General features: G+C 45.0%; 4 protein-coding genes across 4 annotated transcripts in view; 3 read left to right on the top strand and 1 right to left on the bottom strand.

Moving 5' to 3' along the window:
* Nucleotides 1–234: 234 nt before the first annotated feature.
* Nucleotides 235–5,127, top strand: LOC118556798. The gene is made up of 3 exons (XM_036125132.1): nucleotides 235–348; nucleotides 3,648–4,949; nucleotides 5,105–5,127. Exons 2-3 carry the CDS (start codon nucleotides 3,731–3,733, stop codon nucleotides 5,125–5,127), a joined length of 1,242 nt encoding a protein of 413 aa, XP_035981025.1. The 5' UTR covers nucleotides 235–348; nucleotides 3,648–3,730.
* A 159-nt stretch (nucleotides 5,128–5,286) lies between these two features.
* Nucleotides 5,287–7,654, top strand: LOC105922061 (caspase recruitment domain-containing protein 8). Its single transcript, XM_036125433.1, has one exon. The coding sequence runs from the start codon at nucleotides 5,540–5,542 to the stop codon at nucleotides 6,668–6,670; it is 1,131 nt and encodes a 376-aa protein (XP_035981326.1). The 5' UTR covers nucleotides 5,287–5,539; the 3' UTR covers nucleotides 6,671–7,654.
* A 2,054-nt stretch (nucleotides 7,655–9,708) lies between these two features.
* On the top strand, nucleotides 9,709–23,951 carry LOC105922058 (histone-lysine N-methyltransferase EZH2). The gene is made up of 19 exons (XM_036125246.1): nucleotides 9,709–10,104; nucleotides 14,219–14,342; nucleotides 14,418–14,546; nucleotides 14,613–14,732; nucleotides 14,812–14,932; nucleotides 16,063–16,236; nucleotides 16,750–16,855; nucleotides 17,555–17,718; nucleotides 18,570–18,667; nucleotides 18,741–18,954; nucleotides 19,808–19,974; nucleotides 20,056–20,191; nucleotides 20,261–20,386; nucleotides 20,475–20,653; nucleotides 20,728–20,823; nucleotides 20,923–21,004; nucleotides 21,085–21,165; nucleotides 21,266–21,350; nucleotides 22,386–23,951. Exons 2-19 carry the CDS (start codon nucleotides 14,226–14,228, stop codon nucleotides 22,444–22,446), a joined length of 2,256 nt encoding a protein of 751 aa, XP_035981139.1. The 5' UTR covers nucleotides 9,709–10,104; nucleotides 14,219–14,225; the 3' UTR covers nucleotides 22,447–23,951.
* A 1,545-nt stretch (nucleotides 23,952–25,496) lies between these two features.
* Nucleotides 25,497–26,677, bottom strand: part of LOC105922059 (cullin-1) — a 22,414-nt gene continuing 21,233 nt past the window's right edge. The window contains exon 21 of the mRNA XM_036125059.1: nucleotides 25,497–26,067. Within this exon, the coding sequence (XP_035980952.1) occupies nucleotides 25,987–26,067 (81 nt within the window). The 3' untranslated portion in view covers nucleotides 25,497–25,986. The remainder of the gene's footprint in view (nucleotides 26,068–26,677) is intronic.

Below are 26,677 nucleotides of genomic sequence, written 5' to 3'. Positions count from 1 at the left end.
TCTTGTAAAGCATCTCCGGTCACGTCCTTAAACAGCGTAGTCATGAACAGACGAGCATCGGTCCCCTCCGCTCCCTCAGGGATGCCGATCACACGGAGATTCTGCCGTTTGGATCGTGAAACCGGGTCCTCAACAACCCGCTGTAGCTTTTCATTCGTCTGAGTGATGGTTTTCCACCTTAGACTTCAGCGCGGCCACTTCGTGCTGCAGAGTCGTCAGGTCATCTGAGTGGGAAGTGAGGGCTGATTCCATTACGGAGATGGTAGCCGTGTGCGAGGCTACTCTATCAGCGATCCTTTGGAGAGAGGCTTGGATAGGATAGGAGCCATGGCATTATTCAGGGAGGAGGTGAGTTCACCTGTTACGTCTTTGCGCAGTTTCTGAAGTTCACCGGAAAGAAAAAAAAGAAGGAGAAATCTCTTCACCTGTAGGTAAAAGCTTAAAAATTGAAGAAACCACCGAAGCGACCGTATATTTGCTCTTTTCATTTTGTGGACGAAAGACCACACGTCACCAGAAAAGTATCTGGGCTGCGAAGTTTCATTAAAAACAAAAGCAAGGGAGACAAAGAGGAGAGCAGACACAGGTAAGCTAAGGGATGTTTACAATGTTTACGTTTGTGCCGCTCCTGTTAAAACATGCTTTCACATGAAGCCAGCCGCCTTTTAGCTTTGTTCAATTCAATTCAATTCAGTTTTATTTACATAGCACCAATTCATGAAACATGTCATCTCGAGGCACTTTACAAAGTCAAAATCAATCATATTATACAGATTGGTCAAAAATGTCCTATATAAGGGAACCAGTGGATTGCTTCAAAGTCCCGACAAACAGCATTCACTCCTGTTCCCTCTGTAAATTATTCTCTGGATATTTTTCATCCCTAATGGTAGGCTTATGGGGTTCCATTTGTAAAGTTATACAACGAGAGATAAAAGGCATGGTTCAGTTTTCATATTTTTGTTATTCATAAATCTATAAATAAGTCACAGTTCCAAGTTAAATATTTGAATAACAAGCTTAATATTTAGCTCCAAAATAAACGTTTTAGTTTGTTTGGAGTTAAACATGTAATTTGAAAACTAAATGCTTGGATTGCATCTTAATATGTTGTTTACAAACTAAACATTTAGTTGTGTAATAAAATATTTAGTTTGGAACTGTGACATTTATGAACTGGCCAGCAATCAGATAATTCATCAGCCTACCTTCCAAAAGATCGCCACTGCATGACTGAAGGCTTCCCCTGGAGCCGCAGCATCAGAGCTCCGGTCGTCTCGGTAGAGCCGGTTGATGCAGTCAGGATCCAGCAGAGTGAACGTCGGACTAGTTTTGGCTTGAACGGACATCAGCCTCCACGGATACCAGGTCATCAATGTTAATATTTATTAACTCCAATTAGGGCTGAACGATTTTGGAAAATAATCTTATTGCGATTTTTTTTCTTAATATTGCGATTTAATGCAACTAAATCGCAACAGACTGGCGACCTGTCCAGGGTGTACCCTGCCTCTCGCCCAGTGAACGCTGGAGATAGGCACCAGCATCCCCCGCGACCCCATGAGGGATTAAGCGGTTTGGAAAATGGATGGATGGATGGAATTTATCATGTCTTTTTAAACATATGCAAACAACAAATCATTTTGTTTCCTCGCTGTGCAGATTAGTTGCTAAAAGACCCACAGCATCTAAACTCAGTGCAGAAATGCACAATTAATAACGGTTGGTCTTCTATCCTGTCAAGCTGCTGCTTTACTGCGAGGCATTGCAGAGGATCAGGCTCAGTCTGGCATTTTTTACAATTTAGATTTATTAATTTAGCAAACTGGCATTATGATAGTTCTGCAACAATGCCACTAGATGGCGACACATCTGTTTATATGTTAATTGCTCCCCGAAAGTAAATTATGTTTCAGCTCAAAAAGGACAATCTGTCAGGGTTGAGTTTTGCCTGCTTCACCCTGGACATTTTCCGGCACCTTCCTGCTCCCATATCCTCCAGTTTTCACTCCACTCCAGATCTCTGCCACCTGCTGCCCCTATTTAAGGGAAACTCTTTCCACCTGCCACTCTGCCTACATAAGGACTCCTCTGCCAGCTCTTCATTGCTGGAACGTCTTTCAACCTCGCTCACCTATTGGTCCAGCCTTCGCCTCAAGCCTGCTGCACCCACCTTCCTCGTGCCTGCCTGCTGTCCTCCAGCACCAAGAACTCTCGCTGTCCTGCTGGCCTTCCTGGGAACTTCTGCGCTCTCCCTTCAGCCCAGACGGCTACCTGGCTCCCTGCGCTCACCTGGCTCCTCTGTTTAGCACCCACCGTTCTCCAGCTCCTTCTGCTCCCATCCCCGTATTCCACCTGCTCCAGACCGGTTCAGCTCTCTGGTTTACTTCATCCACTATTCATCACTTTTCAATAAACTGCGGAAGACGAAACTCTGTGTGTGGCTAAATTCGGGTTCAACAGAACAGTTTCTGACATAATCAAAACACTGTCACAATGGGTTGGTGTATATTAAAGCATTTTATCATGATCAAACACTTTTTTGGTCGGTTTAGAAACATGGCTATGAAACAAACAACAACAACCGGTATCAGTGCTCTGTGTAAATGTGGCTATTGATCAGTGTGTAAATAAATATGGTAAGAACTGTATTGAACTGTATCCAAATTAACTGTTAAAAAGCGACGGGACACAACGAAGTAAACAGCTACATTACCTTCAACAGGATGTCTTGCTAGGCTCTGCTTGGGGGTCGACTCTGTTCAAACGATGGCGCTCCATTTCATTGGCAAGTTCCAGTAAAATACAAGAAACATTTGAGCCTGACATTTTGGGTACATTAGATGCTGAATTTGTTAACTCTTGTGTCCGTAATTGTACTCCACATTTGTCGCATGCACAGTTCTTTCTACGGCAGTCATAATGTTGTGATCCAATTCTGGCTGGGTAACCAATGAGAAAGCTGTTTACATCCTAAGTGCAACTGTGATTGGTTTAACTTAGTTTTCAGGGTCCTCAGGACCAGGAGGGTCATAGAAACGGTAAATGGAGCGGTTAAATAAAAAGAAAATACAACTGCAAAAAGGATTAGAAAATGTGACGTGAAAAGGGAATTGGAAAAAGGAATTAGCCTTTTAAATATTTGAGAGTGAAAGATATTTATAACCTGATTCATGAATGGAATTTCATAAATAACCCACGACCCAACCCTGAATAAGTGGTAGAGGATGGATGGATGGATGGATGGATGGATGGATGGATGGATGGATGGATTGATTATGGTCCTCCATATATTCTAGCATTTGGCATCACTGATGTAATCCTGACCTAACCGAGGTTTAGGAGAAAAAACAAGTAAACATGTATTTTAACATGCTGTGTGTTTGTATGCAGATAACTGCTTTTAACTATATATGAACAGATAAATAAACCATAATGTTAAAATCTTTGGATTTTAACATTTTGGTTTATTTATGTATTAATATATAGTTAAAACCTGTTTTTTGCATACATATGCAAAAAGACGTATATGATTTTTTTTTCATAAACCATAGCTGTGTTTTCACAATTATAACTATATTCAAGCTAGTTTGATAACTGTAATTAAACATGTATTGACAAATTATTTCACTGCTTTTAATTCCCAGGGTCCAGGTTCCTTTGGCTGCTGACAGAGACAAATCAAGAATGTTTTAACTTCAGAAATGGAAACTAATACAAAAAAACTAAGATGAAGAAGCAAAACCCAGGAAGAGTTAAAATTTGCATGATGAAAAGATCTTCTGAAGATGATCTAGAAGTTGAAGGAGACAAAGAAGCAGATGGTTTCAGTAACAGACTGAACTCAGAGTATCAGGACCGAACTAAAGACGCCTTGATCCCTGAGGAAATCTCCATGGCTGCACAAAATCTCCTCCCTGACACCACAATGACCGTCACAGAGACAAATACAGATGACGATACAAAATCCAAATTTATGCAACAGAAAGAGAAAGAATTCACTTCAATCCCTTTAAACATTTATTCTTCAGTCCCAGATAAACACGACCTCCACTACCAGGTCAAGCAAAGGTATTCTCCTCATGAAGTAAAACAGGGCAACACCATTCTCCCACCCCCGACAGATTTATTGGATTTCAGTGCTAATTGTCTCAATTTGGAAACAACAAAAACAGACAGATATTCACCAATGGAAGGAAATAAACGGCGGTCTATTGAAACGGGACCCATTATTGAGCTGGACCCTGGACTTCCTGTTTCTGGTTTTTCATACAGATCATTTAGCCAGTTTTTTTCACATCCCTTTTACCAAGGAACAAGGAATTTTAGTGTTGGGTCAGTTTCTGACAATTCTCATATTCAGCAAATGATAGAAATGGATACAGATTCAGCAATGGAAGATGGAATCATAAGAAAAAAACTTATCCTCCCTAGCACCACAATGACCACCACAGAACCAAACAAAGATATTGATAAAGAAACACCAAACAAGACATCAATTAATCGGCCGTTTTCTTCTCGCCGTAAGCTTGAAACTCTTATAAAACTCCAGAAACGAACTGATGTTATGAATTGTAGAGATTTTCAACCATCCAATTTCACTTCATCCCCTTCGAGAATTTATCCTTCACACCCATATGACCTCCACTACCAGTTCAGGCAAAGGAATTCTCCTCCTGAAGTAATGTTTTACAACACCATTCTCCCACCCTCCACACATTTATGGGATGTCAGTGCTGGATCCAATTCTGACAGTTCTCGTTATCAGCAAATGATGAAAACAGTCATAGATTCAACAATGGAAGTAGAAAATAAAAGAAAACAAAATGTTCAACTAGTGGCTAGGGAGATAGAAAGAGAAGTAAGGGCTTCTATTAAACGGGAACTGGATGACTGTGAATTAGAAATGACTGAACCTGACTCCACCAGTACTGTTCCCAGTCCAGCAGGTACGATAATACCAAGGAGAAGACAAAAACTTGGGATGGATGGAAACAGGTCCAATCATCCTTTGGTAACCAGTCCATCGACAGCTTCATTGGATACTCTTCCCAGTGATTCATCCCTCTATGAAATTTCAAACATCATTACTAACTCACTGAAGCTCACTACTCCACACCTTTCTGAACCCCAAAACAAAACAATACTAACTAAAGAAGCCAAAGACATGATCTTTGGATGGAAGACAGACCCTGCAGCCTCTTCCTCACTGAGTCAGGACACTACCAGAGAAATAAGAAACTCAACACCAGCTGCAGCTACCAGGTCATCTCAGGTGAAGCTACAGAGCAGCAGAGAACAGGAGACCTTTAAACCATCTTTCCAATGCAGTTCCCTGGAGGAAATAAAAGAGTCAGCTGGACCCGTTAACTACTCAGTTCCAATCAGATCAGTCGGTACTGGACTGCCCGACGCTTCAGAGTCTGGTTTGAGGAGAAGAGATCGCAGTAACTCGTCTCCTTCTCTCAGCTGGCCTCTGATTTCTCAGGATCCTCCTGCAGACGTCAGCATCTTACCCCGAGCTGCAAGTTTACCCAACATGAAGCTCCAGAGCAGCTTTGAGGAGTTTACTCCTGATTTCACTGGTGATGAAGATGATGAAACCTACTGGTTGCGGTGCTCCAGTCCAGGCCTGTACCAGTGCAGAGTGAGTGGCCTGGTGTTTGCCATGAAGGCAGAAGGAGACGTGTCCTACAGGATTGTTCCTTGGAGCAGCAGGTTACTGAGCAAACATGGCAAGAAGCCTGCAGGACCTCTGTTTGACATCAGATGTCAGCAGCAGTCTGTGGCTCAGCTCCATCTCCCTCACTGTGAGATCTGCTCCACAGGAGGATGTACCTACCTGTCAGTCGCTCACATAGGTGATGAAGGCATTGAGTTCATCAAGCCTGAGAAGATCACAGAAACTCACGTCATCATCAACATTACAGGGTTTTCTGCTTTTGGTAACGTCAAGGATGAAGATTCTTCTCCTGACCCGGTCCAAGCCTTGGTTCTGCTGTTCTACAAGCCTCCAGCTGCTCCAGAGTCTGATCATCAGATTAATGTGTTGCTGCTGCCAAAAAACGTTGTTCTGAGACATGTGTTACGTTTTAGAAAGAAAATAGATGGAGATGAGAAGTTTCTAGAGACACCTCCACAATGCAAACTGCAGCCGAACCAGCTTTACACTCTATCCACACGTCCTGGAAGAGACTCGGTTCTGGTTCAGCCCAAAGAAGCAGAGTTTGATGCAGAATCATACGACAACTATTTGCCAACGTTCCAGGTGGTTTATGAGAATTTCATGAAATACATTAAACTGTCTCTGAGGGAACGTGGCTCCAGCAACGTCTGGAGGAGACAGGTTTGTCTTTCTACTGCTGGAGTGAGAAGATCCTATGGACCGACCCGACAGAATGTCGGTCCAAGCGAGCATCTTAAGGAAATAAGGACCGACTTCATTGAAAGGATATCAGAACCGGTTCTGAAGAATCTTCTGGACAAACTTCTGAAGAACGTCCTCAGAGATGATGAGACGGAGGCAGTAGAGAAGGAAAAGACCAGAGGAGATAAAGCTCGACTTTTAGTTGACATGGTGAGGAGAAAAGGTGACGATGCAAGTTCAGAGATGATCCGCTTTCTCACTGAGCTCGACCCGTTTCTCTCTAAACATCTGGGGCTGATATGAGGAAAAATTAACAGGGTCCACCGAGAGCTCTGTTTTCTGTTAGACTCTGAAAAGGTTGAAACTTTAGTGAACCTTCATGATCTGCTTCAAATGATTCAAACTTTGTAAAGAAAGGACAATTGCAGCTCAATGTTTGCTAATGACTATTTGCACACTTTAACCTCTCAGGGAGCGTTTGATGCAATTGCACAGTAATTTACATCTGCTGTCTTTTCTTACTTGAAAATTTAAATCTTGTCAGATGCTACTAATTATTGCACACTTTTTAGCTTCTTAGGTGGTGTTGCCGGCCCGTTCAGTTTGAACATTTTATGTTTGATTTGTGTCTGATAGGGTTATTAAAGATAACCCCTTTTATCCTAGAATGAAAACCACACAACACAAGTTTTAGACATTTTCTATAGAAAAGGACAGAGGATACCCAAACGGAGAACTACACTCCCTTAAAGTTTAGGAACGTCTGTGCCGGGTTATCTCTGTCCTTCTGTCTTTATTATCACACATCAAGGAGGGGGTCAGGAGGTTTCAGCAATTTACAGCATGGGGGTTAAAAACGATCAGGAGGTTAAAAGCAAAGAAGGAAACAATTGGAATTGCAGATGGCGATTTCTCACCAGCTTCATGCACAGCCGGATAAGGGAGACATTCCTTAGAGAACCATTTGTTATTCCTGCCTAGGGGTAAATACAACAAAACCTTCCTGAAAGCAAATTCTTAAACAAACCAAATGGCTGTAACTTGATAAAAAATAAAATGATTACATTCACATTTTCCTAACAGTGTCTGTGTGTTACGTCTGAATCCTGAGCTGGTGTCTCACCAGAATTTCATTATTGTTACATGATATCAAGAAACATTCTTGATTTTTAATAATGACAACGAAAGACTCTTTTGGCCTTCACTATTCAGAGCCATTTTGGAATGAACCTGTAATTAACAGCAATTTAAATAAAAAATATTTCCAAAGATTTGATTTACTAAAGATGTATTAATGTTTATTTTTTTCTTGTAGCAGGTAACTTTTGCATAAATGTATATCCTCCCACAATCTAACACAGTCACTATGTCCTGGCAGTAAAATATGAGACAGATAATCTGTGAATGAAATCAACTTCCTCTGGTCCTCCCAGTTCATCCGTTTGTAGAAATACACAGCTCCAGGTCAGAAACAACCAATCAGAGCCCGGAGAAATGTCTGGCTCTGATTGGTTGTTAACAGTGTCAATCACTCTTGTGCTCACACCCCTCCCTCGCACAGCGCTACCATCATTCAGGCTCAAGATTACTAATGTGTGAAGAAATGGTGGAGAAAAAATCTGCTTTACATGAAAATCATCAACTTCTGGAGTGTCACCTGCTCACAAAACAAAGAAAGGTAAACATTGGAGCCTCCGCTGTGGGAGAAGAGCTATAGAGGGCTTTCTCAGAACTCCCCACTCCAGCGTTTAAATAATTAAACATTTAAATCAGTATTTAAAGCATGTAGTCATTTGTTAAGATGATAGATTTATTTCATGATAAAATAATGCAAACTGTCACTGGGGCTTGTGAAGTACAGTTCTATATAGAAAGGATTAACCCTCTCTATTATAACTCTGGTCAGTAGCCTGACATTTGAGTGGTAAACCAGCCCAGCACAACCGTCCATCTGCAGACCAACCAAGCTTTACTGTGACAGTTTTAATGCTGTCAGCTGACGTTGTTTCTCCACTGCCAACATAATAATCATCTTAATTTGTCATTCATTGTACATTAACCTGATTTTATTTTTTGCTTTATATAAAAATAAAGCCTATTATTAAAATAAACATATTATTGTTTGTGTTGTGTTGTTTTTAGCCAATGTATGGTGACAATGAGTGTCCAGAAAGGAGCCTATAAATATGATAATTATTATTATTATTCCAATAAAATGTGTCCTGTGTATTTAGTCCATACCTTAGGTCCAGGGAGCCATGAGTGCCACTGCAACAACCTGGGAGCAATCTGGGGCTAAAAGGGTCTTGCTCTAACCTCTAGCTGCCACTCCGTCATACATACATAAAATAAACTTAGCTTGTGTGCAACCCAGGAGTATGTCTTACCTAAATACGTACACAATTAACTACATATGCTTTAAAAAAATATAGTAAAACTAATCTGTAAACTTATTATTCTCGTTAGTTTGAATTTGAACTAATAAAATGTTTTAAAAATATCAAAATGCATTTTTTTTATGTATGTATTTCTATTTTTTTCTTGTTTTATCACACTTAACCGACTTATTGAACTGTTTCACTCGTTGACCTTGACATTGATATTTAGACGTTTCTAAAATAGTCTTAAAATACAAAAGAAACAAGAAATACAAAGATGTCCGTGTGTATTAATTTTACGCGCACTTCTATGAGAAAGTGAATGCAGCATGCACACGTCATCATGATTTAAACCAATAGGATTCCGGAGGGGTGTGGCTTAATAAACCTATCGACCCCTTGTCCTACTGACAGTTTCTGTTGCTGCTAGTCCAGAACAAACCGCTGGAACCGTCAGAGTTCTGACGTGTTGGGTGGAAACAGGATCATTTAACGGTGTTTTTTAACGGTGTAACGTTTATTAACGGAGCTTCCTGCTGAAAGCGGCGTTGTTAAATCCGCTGGAGCTCCCAGCTGCTCTGTCAGGGGGCAGCAGGTGGAGGAGGAGGAAACATCGCTGCCTTTCAGAGGCCGCCACGAGTTTTTACAACCACAGAATTACTTTCCTTCTGTTAACAATAGAAATTTAAAACAGATGGGTTAAAATTTACGAACACGGGTTAAATGAACAGCGGCTTGATTAAGCAATTATAGTTGTCTAGTTTATCAAACCGCCTAGTTTTTGTTTTATTTTTTTACATTGACAAACGTGAGAACAAAGGAAACCTGTCCGCATGTCCCCGCAACAGGGCCTCCGTCTTATCTCAAACGCTGATTGGATACGCGGTAAATCCACTCGGCCTATCGCAGGACACCACACTGTGAAACGCGAACACGCGCTTCTGTGATTGGTCCAACCGTTTGGCGCCTCTTGAAGCTGCTGCAGCCGGAGTGGGCGGTGAGTGCGAGACGGCGAAGAGTTTGAACCTGCTTGGCGTCGAGGCGGAAATATTGAGCTTAAGCTCCCCGTTTTCAGAAAAGACGCGGTTAAATGACAGCAGCGTCCTCCGAGACACGCAGCAGCGGTAGCGCCGACGGCCCGGACTGAGGCCCGCCAACGGAAGCCGTGGTTGTTAACGGACGGCCGGTGCTGTGAAGCCGGCAGTCGCGCTCAGCGCCGCTACCTCCCGCTGAGCTAACGGCTAACTAGCCGCGGAGCTAACGCTTCGGCTAAGCTCCAACACAAAGGACTGCTGCCCCGGTGCCTGTCGTGTTTGGCCGGAATCGGTGCGTTGAATGAGGCCAGGGCCTGCCGACCAGGTGAGCGGAGCTGTCAGCGCCGGTGCCCCGGTTCCCACCGTGTTTGATGCGGGCGGAGCGGCCCGGGTCGCTCCCGGTGCTTTGTTAACCGGCCAACTGTTAGCTAGCTCCCCGGGGTGTTCGAGACAGTTATTCACTCGTCATAAATAATTATCCAGGAAAACAATATGAATTTATTGTAGAGCTCAGCTGTAGAGATAAACATGTTTTATTTGGCTTCACCGCGTTATGTTTTAACTTATTAAAGCGTTGAGTGATTAGAAGAAAGCACATTTTAGGGGACACTAAGCACGTTATCACCAAGCTGGAGCTTCCTGGTTTTGTTTGGAGATCATCTGAAGGGCTTCGCCCTGTTTTATGGAGGCTTATTGAACATAAATAACAGTAATTGCATTTAGTATAAGTTAATGTCCTGAAGAGATTTCCCGGAAATATGTATATCTAACCTAAAAGCACAAGAGCAGCACGAGGATTTTAAAATAATTATTTTTTGTTTAAATATACACATACAGCAAGTTAAAAGTAGAGCTGAGATAAATTAATATATTATTTATGCACAAAAATATGTCAAATTAAAAAACGCTGTTCACTTTTTGACACATATCCACCCTTTTCTGATTGAATGGTTTTAATCAACACTTTTTAGTTCTTCCAAAATGTCCCCTTGGTCAGTCTGTACCAAACCCAGGTCCTCCAGGACGGTTTAGATGTCCCTGGTAGGGCTGAACAATTAATCGCATTTTCAATATAATCGCGATTTTAAAAAAAACGCAATTTCCAAATCGCAGAGTCTGCAATTTTTGGCTATGTAACAATTAGTGAATTAGACACATCCATTAGGTGTTGGTAAAATGTTTAAAGTGGGTTTGCCTCCACATGGAAGGGAAGACAGTTGCAGCAGTGAGAAAATCTAATTTTACTTGTTTTAGAGTTTATATAATCATACATAGCATTAAGTTCAGGTCAATCAGTTTAATACATAGACTTACTTGTTGGTTGCACTTTATGTTCAACAAGGATTGATGTCCAAATCAATTAAAAGCTGTTCTCTTAAATAATATTCTGATTAATAGAAACATTAAAAGTTCTTGTTTTAAATAGTCCTTGTTTACAAACATGTTTATTTAGAGGGCATTATTGTTGCTTGTGGTTAATGCAGAGAAAAGTCAAAATTGCAATTATAGTTGAAATGTATTGTAGGCAGAACGCAATCATTTCTGCACTGAGTTTAGATGCTGTGGGTCTTTTAGCAACTAATCTGCACAGCGAGGAAACAAAATGATTTGTTGTTTGTATATGCTTACAAAAGACATGATAAATTAAACTGGGGGGGGGGGAAATCGCATTAAATCGCAATATTAAGAAAAAAATCGCAATTAGATTATTTTCAAAAATCGTTCAGCCCTATTGGCCTCAACTCGTCGTGTTTGGAGGGCAAAGAATACAGAGTCCAACCCAAAGAACACCAACCCCACCGTCAAGCATGGTGGTGGCAACATCATGCTGTGGGGGGGGGGGGGGGGGTTTCAGCCAAGGGGACGGGACAGAGGAGGATGGACGGCGCCATGTATCGTGGAATCTGGACCAATATCTTTCCCTCAGTGAGAGAGCTGGAGATGGGTGGAGGATGGGGACACCGCCAAAGCAACAACAGAGTGGCTGAAGAAGAAGCACATCAAGGTTCTGGAGTGGCCCAGCCAGTCTCCAGAACCTGAATCCAATTAAAAATCTTTGGAGGGAGCTTAAAATTCGAGTTGCCAGGCGACAACCCCTGAACCTGAATGGTTTGTGGACATTTCTGCAGGGAGCAGTGGGCCGACATCCCTGCTGACATGTTCACAAACCTCGTCACCAACTATAAAAACCGTTTGACATCTGTGCTGGAAAATAATGGCTTTACTACAAAATATTAAAATGATGTTTGGTAGGGGGTCATATACTTTATACTTTTATAAATTCATATGATGTGAATTTCTGGAATTTTCTTTGGGATGTCAGAATGTACATATTAAAATTATAGATTGTTGCATTCTTTGTAAGTGGGCAAACGTGCAAAATCAGCAAGTGGTCAAATACTTATTTCCCCCACTGTACTCAATAATCTGTTAAAATGTGTAAATCTGACTTTGGTTAGCAATGAAGCCGCTCCCCTCAGTGGATATTAGGAGCATTACGGTACACTGTGTCTCTACCTGAGGACCCCTGAGCTGTCTACCAGACTGCCTGACTGTAATGTCTAAACTAGAAGTTCATTCATGTAAGGCAGCCTGGAGTACGCGCTAGCAACAATAAACCTAGTAAGTTAATTCAATATAAAAGTTTATTTTGGCCTTATGTTAGAAACAGGGCAGTGTAGTCCAGCTACTCTGTCCTCCTGATAGACGATAGAGAGCTGTGAACGTGGAGGAGAGATATTAAACACCTGGGGAGAATATTTAATGCGCTTTTATAATCTGGAAAATACGGTAACTGAAAAACAGACATGATGAAACCTTCTGGTCCATCTACATCTGACCTTTAACATGTTGACCATCAGGATGCTGGTTGTTGAGTGATGCTGCTTTTATCCGTCTTCTGTCTCTCATCACATCATCACAGCAGCAGGTAGCGCTCCATAGAGTCCGCTAATAGCGACGCTGCTTCCTTCTATTCTTCGTCTCACTACCATGTGGACTTAATATCGTCAGCTCCTGCAGCTCTACAGCTTTCTAATAACAGAGATGACGGCCGGTATCCACATTTTTTTTTTTTTAAACCAAACTTTATTGAACACTTCTAGAAACAATAACATTCACCATTAATTGCGTTAACAGCGCACTGCTGTGTGACGTCTCCTGTTATCTGCAGAAGCGGGTCGCTTTGCGGTCTGGAACCGTTCAGACAGAACGACGAGGATCTCATTTATTAATAATAATAATAATAATAATTATTATTAAGTATTATTATTGTTATTAATAATATGAATGACCACCTAAAAAAAATCTGAATTGAGCGTTGGACCTGCGGTGTGAACCTTAGAGACACTAAAGGTTCAGGACGGTATTAACATGGTTTCTGGTCTTTATGAGTAAAGTAGAAGATTATTCTGCATAAATCAGCGTAAACATTTATTATGGGCTGTCAGAAGTCTGCAGCCTTCATTCATTCTGACAGCCAGGGACTCAGTGGGCAACACATCATCTTAACACCTTTATATTATTATTATTATTATTATTATTATTATTATTATTATTATTATTATTATTATAGTTTTCACATTACAGGTGTAGTTAATAGCGTCATCAGAGGTGCTGCTGTTAGCATCTAGACAGGACACACCTGTAGACAGGACACACCTGTCGACAGGTGTGTCCTGTCTACAGGTGTGTCTTTCAGATGAAAACTCGTGTCTCCATGAAACTTCCTGATAAATGAAGGAAATATTTCAGCATGCTGCTTTTATCCTGTGGCTGAGCGTGGTTCCACAGCTCCGGTCCTCAAACGGTTCTAGCTAGAGCTACAGTAGACACACGTCTGGAGGCTGCTGGCGCCGCCTGTGGGTTTCCTGCAGGAGAGTCAGAACCGCTTCCTGTAACACGTCTGAACCGCCGTCTGGACCAAAGTTCTGACACCATGAACCCAAAACTCGTCAGTTTGATGCTTCAAAGCTGCTGAAACAGACTTTATGCTGATTTATCTTTTAAATGTGAATTAAAGTGATGTTCTGCGCTGCTTTGGTGTCTGACTTTAGACGATTATGATGCCAGAACCAGAATAATCTGCTGATCCAGAACCAAAAGACCCGCTGGGTTTATAAGTCTCTCCAAGCAGCATTCACTCCTCCTGAAAGAGCGTAGAGCCACAGTGGACAGTCGTCTGCATTGTTGATGGCTTTGCAGCAATCCCTCATACTGAGCATGCATGAAGCGACAGTGGAGAGGAAAACTCCCCTTTAACAGGGAGGAGAACCTCCAGCAGAACCAGTCAAACTGAAAACTCCCACAGTGTTTCCTGGACTCTTAATGCCACACGGGGTTTTACCTGTAGGCGTTAAGATGACAGCTTGGTGTGACGTATCAGTAGAACCGGTCCAGACGTCGTGGGTCCAGATCTCATGGGTTCTGTGCGTCTGCAGGGCGATCATGGTGCTGACAGGGAAGCGTTCGGACAAAGGCCCCGCCTGCTGGAAGAGGAGGGTCAAGTCTGAGTACATGAAGCTGCGGCAGCAGAAGCGCTTCAGGCGGGCCGACGAGGTCAAGGTGGGTCCGCGGCCCGTAGAACCGTCCAGAACCCGGCGGCCCGGTGACCTGACTAACCAACGGTTCCTCTTCCAGAGCATGTTCAACTCCAACCGGCAGAAGATCCTGGAGCGCACGGACATCCTGAACCAGGAGTGGAGGACCCGGCGCATCCAGCCCATCCACATCATGACGTCCGTCAGCTCGCTGCGCGGTACCAGAGAGGTGAGCAGCCCTTCCAGAACCTCTCTGGGTTCTGCTCGGGTGTTCTGACCCGTGTTTCTCCCCCAGTGCACCGTGGAGAGCGGGTTCTCCGAGTTCCCCCGGCAGGTGATCCCCCTGAAGACGCTGAACGCCGTGGCCTCGGTCCCCGTCATGTACTCCTGGTCTCCTCTGCAGCAGAACTTCATGGTGGGTAGCCCCGGACCGGACCGGGCCGAGCCGGGTCCGCTGCCAGGTTCTGAGTCGTGTCTCTGTGGTTTGGCTGCAGGTGGAGGACGAGACGGTGCTGCACAACATCCCCTACATGGGAGACGAGATCCTGGACCAGGACGGCACCTTCATAGAGGAACTCATCAAGAACTACGATGGCAAGGTCCACGGAGACAGAGGTGAGCCGGCCGCACGATCTGATTGGCTGCAGCGGTGCTAAGAGGAGCCAATCACATCTAAGATCCATGGAAGTTATTTCTTCACCTTAGAATTCAGCTTTATAGGAGCGGCCATTTAATTTATCTCTCATTTATCCGTCTTCTGTCTCTCTTCACGTTTCTATCGTATAAATCTATCCATGTTTATAATCTGAGTGCTGCATTTCTTACTTCCTACTTCTTAACTAAATCTGCCAGAGTAACTTCATTCAGTTTTAATTTTATTACATTTAGAATCTGGTTCTGATCCATTCTGCCGTTTATCTAGCAGCAGAAATCTGTTTCCAACAGTATTTCTGTAGGACATTAAAATTACCTTAGAGGTGTTTATTTGTTCACATTGTGCTGCATGGAGCGTTAATGTTTATAATAGTCCGGTTTAAACAGACGTGATCGTCCTCATATTAGTGCAGCTGTCTTACCTGGGGTTTACCTGCAGGTGAGTCTGAGCTGAAAGTAAAGGAGCAACTAGCTAAGGAGAAACATTCAGGGCAGCTGCACACCTGGTCACACCGCGCTGACCTGTCGACTATTACCTGTGACAAAGTCCTACGTTTCCCACAATGCACCTGGTGGTGCAGAGGTTACAGGAGCCTCAGATTCTTCACGCCGAGCTGTTTATTGTGACGTCACGTACGCGCTCCTACATTTTTATTATTGTTTTATATGAATAGAATAATATAGATTTTTATCTAAAAATAAAAAAGCATAATACACAAATGAAACTTTATGCATTTTATGTTTGTGACCATTTTCACCAGAGACAGCTGATTTAATACATCGACCAGGAAGGCTGAACTTTTTAGCTGCAGATTTATCCTTGTTCTTCAAAAAAGGAATTACATTATTTGCTAATTAGCATTTTCCCCTTATTTCAATTACTTTTAAAATAAGTAACTAGGAAACATCTGCAGATTGTCAGTTTTTTTTATCCGATCACTCGATTAATTATCAGAAGCAGAACTTCATGCAGCGTTTTGTCTGAAAATGTTCCAACAAATTAGCTTTTAGGGCCAGACTGAGTTCTTTCATAAAGACATGAAACTAGAGGTTCTGGTCGGCGAGGCTGACCCGCGGGTCGTGTTTTCCAGAATGCGGCTTCATCAACGACGAGATCTTCGTGGAGCTGGTCAACTCCATGGTCCAGTACAGCGACGATGAAGACGAGGAGGACGAGGAAGAGCAGGCCTTCAAGGTGGAGAAGATGGAGGCGGAGGGCAAGGAGCGCGCTGAGGACGCAAAGGACCGACACGTCAACAACGAAGGCGAGTCCACAGCAGGTTCTGGTCCGGTTCTACACAATCCTCCAGCTTTTAGGGTTCTGGCTCAGGTGAAGGTTCGTTTTCCTGTCGGTACCAAAACCACATTTGGGTTTTTCCAGCTTAGCAACAGAACTTTACTTAAAAACACGTTCAGTCCGTAACATCCAGAACCTTAATGTCCGATCCGTGTTTCTGACTCGACTCGTCGGCCTGAGTTACACACCCAGGGGTTCTGTTCATTACAAACAACCCAGCTCAGACAGAACCGCCAGGTTCTAAAAGATCCATAAACGGTTCTTCAGATACTCGGTTCTGCAGCGGTTCTGTTGATCCGGGTTCTGATATCTGCTTTAGATATTAGACGGGTTCTGGTTGTTCTGATTATTCTGACACGTCTCTCAGGTCCGTTAAAGTCTGGATGTTGGCGTCTAGCTTCTCTCCCCAATAAGAAAACGGTTCAGTAGAGTTCTGCTCCCTGACGGCCCGGTTCTGTTTGGTTCTGTTTGTCGTCTCCAGGCCGAAGCAGCACCGACGGCAGCAAGAAGTTTCCCTCAGACAAGATTTTTGAAGCCATTTCCTCCATGTTCCCCGACAAGGGTTCCACCGAGGAGCTGAAGGAGAAGTTAGTGTCTGCCTGGTTCTGATCCGTCTGGTTCTGATCCGTCTGGTTCTGATCCGTCTGGTTCTGACCCGTCCGGTTCTGACCCGTCTGGTTCTGACCCGCCTGGTTCTGACCCGTCTGGTTCTGATCCGTCTGGTTCTGATCCGTCTGGTTCTGATCCGTCTGGTTCTGACCCGCCTGGTTCTGACCCGTCTGGTTCTGATCCGTCTGGTTCTGACCCGCCTGGGTCGACTAAACCGACCTCAGAGAAAACATTTCATACAGTAAAGATAAAATAAGCTCAAACACAGTTTTAGGTTATTTTCTAGTATTTGTACTTGTTTATAGAGAACAATTTTAAGATTAAATTCAGCAGAAAAAAACGATTTCAGTAATTCTATTTTATTTGTTTTTGGTGAAATTAAAAAGCTTTAATTTCATAGTTTTTATAAATACTATGTAGAATTTATTAAGTTATGTTTTTTACCCTCATTGTAAAAATGGTCCTTAAATTACAACCAAAACTTTTGTTTTGTAGTAAACTTTTGTTTTATACACATAGACTGACTTCATAACACCTTTTTAATTTAAATTAAATATGCCTCAGTTATTCATATTTTTAAAGTAAACATATTTATTTATTACAAATTAAGCCCTGATGTGTGTCTGAGCTTCATCGGGGCCTCTGGCAGCTTTGACGCGCCCGTCTCCATATTGCAGGTATAAGGAGCTGACCGAGCAGCAGCTGCCCGGCGCTCTGCCGCCCGAGTGCACGCCCAACATCGACGGTCCGAACGCCCGGTCCGTGCAGCGGGAGCAGAGCCTGCACTCCTTCCACACCCTGTTCTGCAGACGCTGCTTCAAATACGACTGTTTCCTCCACCGTGAGTTCACGCCGAGCCGGCCCGACACCCACGACCCGTTAGAGTAGAGAACCGATCCAACCGGAGTCGGTTCTGGTGCTGTTCTGTTTGGTTGTATCACCTCATGAATAGAGCTGGGTATAAAAATCACCAAAAAGAATAATGATGTTTTTTTTTTAATAACAATTTAATATCGATATTCTGGTGTTCAATATCAGTATACCTCCCAGCCCCTAGGGGGCGTCATTACAGCCATTACTGTTCACAGCGAGGAAGAGCAGTGAGATGAATTTACGGAACGGCCAACAGGATTTTAGAAGCTCCTTCGTCCCTAAAATCAGACGTTTGGCAAATTTTTGGTTTCTGTGATAAATGCATTAAACCAAATTAACTTTATTTTCCTGTTAATGTATCAGAGTACAATAAAATTAACATAAATATGATATTTGGTTGGTTTTGGTGATTAAATGACTTTGAGCATTAATTTAAAAGTAATAAATATCGATATTGTAGTCAAATCAAGCTGAGTTATAGAGAATCGTATCGACTCATCCTAGATATAATTTTAAATAATTTCCCGCTGGGATTATTAAAGTATTTCTGATTCTGATAGATGATACCCAGTTTACTGTGATGCATTTAATGAACCATAAAAAAATCAGATTTTCCTGTACTGGACCCAACGTTAATCATAAAGGGCAAAAACGCATCAGAATAAAGTCCAGAGGAACTTTAACCTCATCTTTAATGTCAGAGTTCAGGTTCCTCCCTCCAGGCTTTGGTTCTGGTTCTGGTTCCGGTTCCGGTCCAGTTCCAGGCCTTCATGTTTGTCTCCATTTCTCTCCCTGAAACATTTCTGGGTCTCTTTCCAGCGTTCCACGCCACTCCAAACACCTACAAGCGTAAGAACCTGGAGAACCTGGTGAACAGCTCGCCGTGCAGCCTGGACTGCTACATGTCGCTGGTACCGGTGAGTTCTGCTCCCAGGAGACACGGGTTCTCCGGAGGAACCGGGCCGGGCTAAAGGGCCGCTCTGCTTTCAGGACGGCGTGGAGAAGGAGTGTCCCGCAGGCGCGGCCGGCGAGCGCGCCAAGACGCCGTCCAAGCGGCCGGCGGGTCGGCGCCGCGGCCGGCAGCCCAACAGCAGCAGCCGACCCGGTACGCCCACCGTGTCGTCAGAGACCAAAGACACGGACAGCGAAGGCAGCAAGGACGACGAGAGGGACAACGAGAAGGACGAGACCAACAGCAGCTCAGGTACGCAACCTCTGACCCGGCGTAGGTACCAGATCAGCTCAGGCGCTTCCTGATGACGTCATCATATGGCAACGCCACTCAAACAAACTACATTACGCCTCCATTTGTTACAAATCAATTTTATTCAGTTAATTTACGGTTATTTTCCTGTAAATTAGTTGAGGCGTGAAAACTTTTATCATCATTTTGGAATACTTGGTTGGTAGTCTGACAATTTAATCGGTAATTTTGCAGGATCAAAGTTACAACCTTACAGAAATTTAATTCCTCCAATTTTTTTTAAGTTGTGAAGGGAAACTAAACCATAAACTCATTTCATTTTTAATAAAAGTCCGCAGCCAAATTTAATTTTATCACGGCATTCATCACTTTAAAATCAATAACGTTCATTCCTCCTTTTTTGTACTGATGTTGTTCTTTCTGATCACATGTTTTTTTATTATTCCAGATGAAATTGTGATGAATTTGATTATTTCTTTATTGTGGTATTTGGTACATTTAAGATATATGCTGGATAAATTAGTCTGGCTAGCCCTTCCATTTTTGTTAACAATATTCTTCCAAACATTGACCCAATTGTCAAATATTTGTTGATTTTTATTTTATTTTTTTTGCAAAATGGCTTGAATATTTGTTCAAGCTTTTGAGAAAAAAGAAACCGCTAAATTAACTAAATAAAATTGATTTGTAACAAATGCAGACCGCGGGCTCTATGTAGTTTGTTTGAGTGGCGTTGCCATAAGATGACATCATCAGGAGGCGCCGGACCCGAGCAGATCTGGTACCTACAGCGTTCTGTGGTGCGTTCGGGTGCCGTCGTCCTTCTGAACGTCGGGTTCTGGCGTCTCTGCAGAGGGAAACTCTCGCTGTCAGACTCCGGTGAAGATGAAGCTGAGCTGCGAGGCCGACGCCGCGGACTGGAGCGGCGCCGAGGCGTCCCTCTTCCGGGTTCTGATCGGCACGTACTACGACAACTTCTGCGCCATCGCCCGGCTCATCGGCACCAAGACCTGCAGACAGGTGAGTCCAGACTGACCCGGGCCGGCCGGGCGGAGCGGGTCACAGCTCGGTTCTGACCCGTCTCTGTGCCGCGGCGCTCAGGTGTACGAGTTCAGGGTGAAGGAGTCGGCCATCATCGCCCGGGCGCCGGCGGAGGACGAGGACACGCCCCCCAGGAAGAAGAAGAGGAAGCACCGTCTGTGGGCGACCCACTGCAGGAAGATCCAGCTGAAGAAAGGTACCGGTTCTGATGAGCCCGGTTCTGATGAGCCCGGCTCTGGCAGCTGACCCTGTTCTCTCCCTGTAGACGGCTCGTCCAATCACGTGTACAACTACCAACCATGTGACCACCCCCGGCAGCCCTGCGACTCGTCCTGCCCCTGCGTCACCGCCCAGAACTTCTGTGAGAAGTTCTGCCAGTGCAGCTCCGAGTGTAAGAACCCCCCCGCTCTGCTGCCCCCCCCCCCCCCCCCCCCCCCCTCCCACATCCTGTCTGGGTCCTAAAGCTCCGCCCTCTGCAGGTCAGAACCGCTTCCCGGGTTGTCGGTGCAAAGCCCAGTGCAACACCAAGCAGTGCCCCTGCTACCTGGCGGTGAGGGAGTGCGACCCGGACCTGTGCCTGACCTGCGGCGCCGCCGACCACTGGGACAGCAAGAACGTGTCCTGCAAGAACTGCTCCATCCAGAGGGGAGCCAAGAAGGTAAGGTCCGGTTCTGGCGCCGCCGAACCGACCGGTGCCTTTGAGCAAAGCTGAGACGAGCGTTTGGGTTTCAGCACCTGCTGCTGGCGCCGTCCGACGTAGCCGGGTGGGGCATCTTCATCAAGGAGCCGGTCCAGAAGAACGAGTTCATCTCGGAGTACTGTGGAGAGGTAAGAACCGGGCCGCTGGGTTCTGCTGCTGCCTGGAGAACCGGGGCGGTCGGGTCCAAACCCGGCAGAACTGAGACTCCAGGTTCTGTTTCCCTGCAGATAATCTCTCAGGACGAAGCGGACCGCAGGGGGAAGGTCTACGATAAATACATGTGCAGCTTCCTCTTCAACCTCAACAACGGTGAGGAGCCCTCAGAACCGGGCCGGTCTGGTTCTGCCGGTTCTGGTCCGCCTCCACGCTGATCTTCTCTCTCTCTGCAGACTTTGTGGTCGACGCCACCAGGAAAGGCAACAAGATCCGCTTCGCTAATCACTCCGTGAACCCAAACTGCTATGCAAAAGGTAGGAGCAGCAGAACCGCCGGGCTTAACACGGGTCGGTGGTTCTGGTCTAATGTGGGTCGGGTCGGTGGTTCTGGTCTAACGCGGTCCGTTCTCTGCAGTGATGATGGTTAACGGGGATCACCGGATCGGGATCTTCGCCAAGAGAGCCATCCAGACCGGAGAGGAGCTGTTCTTCGACTACAGGTCGGTTTATGGGACATGAGACCCGGACCTTTAACCGCCTTCAGGTTCTGACCCGAAACTCAGAACCGGCTGGTTTTCACATCTATAGTCTGGATGTGAGGATGCAGAATAATAACGCTGTTCAGTCTCTGCCGGTCCATTCTGAACCATTCATTGGTGCTTAATTGGTTAATTGGATTTGTTCCACCAGATTAACTGATAACTTAGAGCAGGTTACCACCATGTGGCCCGTGGGCATCAGGCGGCCCCCAGGGACCACATGTTGGGCCCTCAGGCCCGTTCTAAAACCAGCACCACCCTCCAGTGAGCTGCACCTAAAATGTTGTTCTAGTCTGTGGCTTTACGTTTATAATCTTACATTTATGTAGATTTTAAAACATCTTAAAAAAAGAGCCTTGCTAATGTTGGTGAGCGCTGACTCTTCTAGTTCAAAGGTCAGCGCTGGTAGTCCTTCCTGTGACGCGACACTCTGTGATGTAGTTCAGCCTCCGTCCTGCAGGGGGCGCTGCTGCCTTTAAGCAGAGCCTGCCTGACTGTTGTCTCAGCAGTAGTTTATCTTTAACTTAGTTACCGTCTTTAAATGATTAAAACCTCTGATTATTATTTCACATGTTTAAATCTAAACGTCTAAATTTAATAACCTGAGAAAACTCAGAAAAATGTTCATCAATTAACCGTTAGCTAATCCATAAACTTTAGATTAACTTGTGTTTTCCACCATTATAGAGTCTAAAAACCCAAATAGTTCTGCGGTTCTGACCCAGGCCCGGTACCAGTTAGCGTACGCTAGGAGAGCCAGAGAGTTTTAGGCTCTGTGAAATGGACCGGTGCAGAAATCAGAACCCTTTCTGGGACAAAACCAGCTTCTTGTTTGTTTTTTATATCTAAATTAAATTCAGTCTGCTTTCTTCTCCTGATGTTGGGTTCTGACCCGGTTCTGATAGTCCAAACGGCCTCTGTTCTCCAGAGGTTTTATCAGGAGAAGCTATGGAGACGGTCGGTCAGAAGCTAACGGTTCTGGTTCTGGTTCTGCAGGTACAGCCAGGCCGACGCCCTGAAGTACGTGGGGATCGAGCGGGAGATGGAGATCGCCTGAACCGGACCTCCTGCGGGTCGGCGCCACCGAGGCCTTAAACCCAGACCCAACAGAACCGTGGGGACTCTGGGCTGATGCTTGTTTTTTTTTTTTTTTTTGCTCTGTAGGATTTTTTTTTTTTTCTTCGTTTTAACTTCTGTCAAACGCTCCGGTTCTGTCGGGAGGTTCTGGATCCTTCTGGGTCTCGTCTCGGGTCGGGAATCATCGGCACAGGAACCGGAGACGAGACCCAGAAGGTGCCGACAGTCGGAGGCTTCAGGGACCAAAACTCCTCCACCAGCGGCACGCGGCCCGGTTCGGCCCGGTTCGGCCCAACGGACCCAACACTGCCAAACGAACGGGTCAGAACCGCAGACTGAACACTGGAAACGTGCTCAGGTTGTTCCCCACCAGCAAACCAAGCTGGACCGGGTTCTGGTTCTGATTCTGCAGCTTCAGGTGCTAAATGTTGACGGTTCTAAAGAACCAGAACACAACCCGACCCGTCTGGACTTCTCCGGATGTTCTGTTGGTGCTCCTGTCTGTACAGTTTTCCCAGAATCCCTCAGTGGCTCCCTTGAACCGGGTCGGTTTAGAACCGGGTCTCTTTGTGCTGATTGGACCTCCTGGTGTTTTCTGTGTTGTGAAATCATGATTCGGTTCTGGAGAAGGTGGGTCCGGTTTGCTCTGGTGTCGGATGGGAAGTGGAACCGGACCAATTGGACCAGCTGGTTCTGAGTTTTATAACAAACTATGTAACCAAGTTGTGATGTCTGCTGCCAATGTGACCCGGTTCGGTCCGGTCCGATAACGAGCCAGAACTGAAAGAACCCAGGTGTTGTACTGGCAGACCATTGTTTGGTTCTGACCCGGTTTGGGATCGGACCTAGCGGTACCGTAGCAGCAGTGTGAGGAAGGATTGTTTAGCTGTTTTAAAGCCCGGTGAACCTGATGTGGACCCGGGTTCTGATGTGGACCAGAACCAAGGTTCTGCAGTAATGGACTGTGAAACCAATAACTGACCCGTTTTCTCCTCTAAATGTTCTGTTGGACCAGGAGGTTCTGGCCGTGGAGGGTGACCCGCTCCCTGCTGCGCCTCGGGTTCCCAACAGAACCTCCCGTTAACGGACCGGCCCGTTTCTCAGAGGGTTCTCCAGCAACGGTTCCGTCTCTGGTGCTCTCCGAGGTCCGAACGCCGCTCCGGCCCGTTTCTGTTATTTATTACGAGCTGGAGCCGAGCGGCGCCGGCCCGTCGGACCCGCGGTGCTGAACTCACCTGTACATAGAACAAAGACCAACTTCCTGTCTTCTACACCCTCACTGGTTCTGGAGAATCACGTCAACGGTGCTGCGCCGGGTCGGGTCAGCGAACAGAACCGGGAGGCCCGGCCCGGCCCTTTAAGCTTCAGGTTCTTCTCCCGTCTCGGTAGAACCGCCTCCGGTTCTGACACCGGTGCTGAATTTTCTAAGGCTTGCAGGGATTCTGCTGTTCAGAGTGATGCTGATTAAAAATGTTCTGAATGGTCCGATTCTGGCGTCATTTCTACAGAACCGGGTTTACAGGGCGACCCGACGTTGTCCGGATGGTCCAACAGCCAGAACCTGATCAGAACCTTTGTCACCAGTAACAGTTTAAGTTAGTTATATTTAACATGAAAACTGGTGATCCTTTAGTTTCAGGAACCAGAACCGTTAAAACCACTGAACTATATAATACACTGAAGTCACTGGCCGCCATCTTGCTCCTCCCTACTCTCACAGAATCCCACAGGATTTGGTTGCAACAACGTTTCATAGGTAATTCTACAGTCAGTGGATGTACTAACACTATCAACTACTAGGAAATTAGGTGCTGAAATATTTTATGTTCATATTATACATATATTTAAATGAATAAAATGCAAAATATTTCAGCACATGTCTTTCTCAGTACTTGATAGTTTTAGAACATAACATAAAAGTATATGGCATTTGACATTTTAAAAGTCTTAATCTCCCCCTGAACATGAGAAAATCCTCATTCGATGCTGTGGCGCACATATTCCCTAGTTACTGGGGGAAAATAGGGAGTACCAATATGGCGGCTGGTGGCTTCAAAGCGACTCGTTCAAACAGCGGGCGATTAGCAGGTTGGTCGCTAATCGAACGGGTCCAGAGGTTCTGATCCAGTGATGAGATAAAAAGCAGCTTTGGTGAAGGTGGGATCCACGAGAACCATGTTATTAAACTCTTGATCTAAACCTAATGTTCAACATTTAAGGGCTGCAGCAATTATTTCAGATGTTTGAGCTTTTTATGCAGAAAATTAAACATTGACAGGAGGCAGCCATCAATGAGGCTAGCTGCAGTTAGCCAACTACTGCCTTTAGCTAATTAGCTAAAAGGCTAACAGCTGCTGTTAGCCTTTTAGCTAATGTGCTGTTAGCAACCAGACGTTGCTAACTGCTTATTGTGCAAAAAAATTAAATGTTTACAGGAAGCAGCTGGTAGTAAGGCTAGCTGCAGTTAGCTAACCGGGTTCGATTCCAACTGCCTTCACTCTGGGTCCCTGAGCAAGACCCTTAACCCCAGATTGCAGAAGTGAATTTTTCCATTGTTCAATTATTATAACTGCCTTTAGCTAATGGCTGCAGCATGCTAATAAATTAGCTGGTTAGCTTGTTAGCTAAAAGTGTAACAGCACCTTTTAGCTAATGTCTGCCGTTACCAACATCAGGTTGCTGCTTATTGTGCAGAAAATTAAATATCTATTGGAAGCAGCACGCTAAAAAATTAACAGCTGCTGTTAGCCTTTTAGCTAACGTCAGGTTGCTAATGGCTTATTGTGCAGAAAAATGTTTATAGGAAGCAGCTGGTAGTGAGGCTAGCTTCAGTTAGCTAACTGCTGCAGTTTCTTAGCTAAAAGGCTAACACAGCCCAGTTCCAGCTGGTGTTACAACAGGTTGGGGAGGGGCAGCGCTGGGTTGAAACATGCTGAAAGCTCAGAACTTCCTGCATGTGGAGCGGGTTCTGACGAGTCCTGGTCCGGGTCAGACCAGCCAGCGGCGCACAGACTCTCCGGGAGGCGAGCGTTAGAGAAATCTTTCCTTATTTTTATTTATCACACATTTAGAAAATGAACCACACTATACAAATGTCCACCGTTGGGCAACGAACCGGGCCTCCTGCATGAACCGGACCTGGACCCGGACGGTGCGGCCCCAGCTCTGTCTCTAATCTTTGTGGTGCAGGTAGGCAGTAGCATGCAGAAACCTTTGGATGCGGCGCTCCTCTGCCAGACACGGGGCGTCTGCAGGTGAGGGTTCTGTTCCTCTTCCGGTTCCGGTCGGTCGGGCCGTTATTTACAACATGAGGGCGAGTTGGAGTCGACGGGACGGGCGAGCGAGTACACGGGGTTTCCCAGTCTCAACAGTAGGGGCCTTTCCTTCTTCATCACTGCAGAGCGAGCAGAACACCCTCCTCTTCCTCCTCAGAGGGATCCACACTTTATTTACGCAGACATCAAATAAAAAAAAAAAGGTTACAAATAAAAATCAAGGTGAGGCGCGGCGCCGCGGCGGATCAGGCCAGGTAGCTGTAGGTGTCCTTCTCGCCGTCCACGCGCTCCAGGTACTCCTTCTCTATCAGGATGTCGATGCATTTCTGGCCACAAGAGGGAGACAGAGAGCAGTCAGCGGACCGGGCGGTTCTGATAGAACTTTAACCAGAACCAGTTTATCAGGACTGATTGCAGTTCTGGACGCTGAGGACCAGCAGCGCCCCACAGTGGCAACAGCTGGTTACTGCAGCCACATCTAAGGTTCTGGAGAATTTGGGTTTTCACCCTCTGCATCCAGAACCATCAGCATTATGAGAAATAAAGGTTTAAAAGTATCACAGATGAATATAAAAATGTGAAGTTTTTTTTTTCCTGATACTAAAAAAGTTTTCCTTTTATGAAGATTCTTGATTATTTTAGTTAAAACATTAAACTTTATTCTAACTAGACCAGGGGTGTCAAACATCCGGCCCGCCGAACAATTTAGTCCGGCCCTGTGGCTAAATGCATTATCATTATTAAAAAAATTGTTTTTTTTTTCCCCAGTGTCCTGTCTGGCAATGTGGCAATAAGATGCCACAAAGAGCTCATCAGATTTGACTTTCACAAGTGGACAAGATAAAAGGAAGAGAATGATAAAACAATTATTGAAAAAAACATGTACTTCATTTAATTGAAAATCTGCAGTTCCTATATTGTCCACGAGGGGCGCTG

Source organism: Fundulus heteroclitus, chromosome 21, assembly GCF_011125445.2.
Source record: "Fundulus heteroclitus isolate FHET01 chromosome 21, MU-UCD_Fhet_4.1, whole genome shotgun sequence".
Lineage (NCBI taxonomy): Eukaryota > Metazoa > Chordata > Actinopteri > Cyprinodontiformes > Fundulidae > Fundulus > Fundulus heteroclitus.
This window is presented reverse-complemented; position numbering and strand designations above follow the sequence as displayed.

Coding starts and splice junctions, on each gene's coding strand:
- LOC118556798 (XM_036125132.1), top strand. CDS start 3,731: ATGAAGAAGCAAAACCCAGGAAGAGTTAAAATTTGCATGATGAAAAGA. Junction 4,950..5,104: donor TACTGTTCCCAGTCCAGCAG/GTACGATAATAC, acceptor AACTCACTGAAG/CTCACTACTCCACACCTTTC.
- LOC105922061 (XM_036125433.1), top strand. CDS start 5,540: ATGAAGCTCCAGAGCAGCTTTGAGGAGTTTACTCCTGATTTCACTGGT.
- LOC105922058 (XM_036125246.1), top strand. CDS start 14,226: ATGGTGCTGACAGGGAAGCGTTCGGACAAAGGCCCCGCCTGCTGGAAG. Junction 14,933..16,062: donor CAAGGTCCACGGAGACAGAG/GTGAGCCGGCCG, acceptor CGTGTTTTCCAG/AATGCGGCTTCATCAACGAC. Junction 21,005..21,084: donor CCTCTTCAACCTCAACAACG/GTGAGGAGCCCT, acceptor CTCTCTCTGCAG/ACTTTGTGGTCGACGCCACC.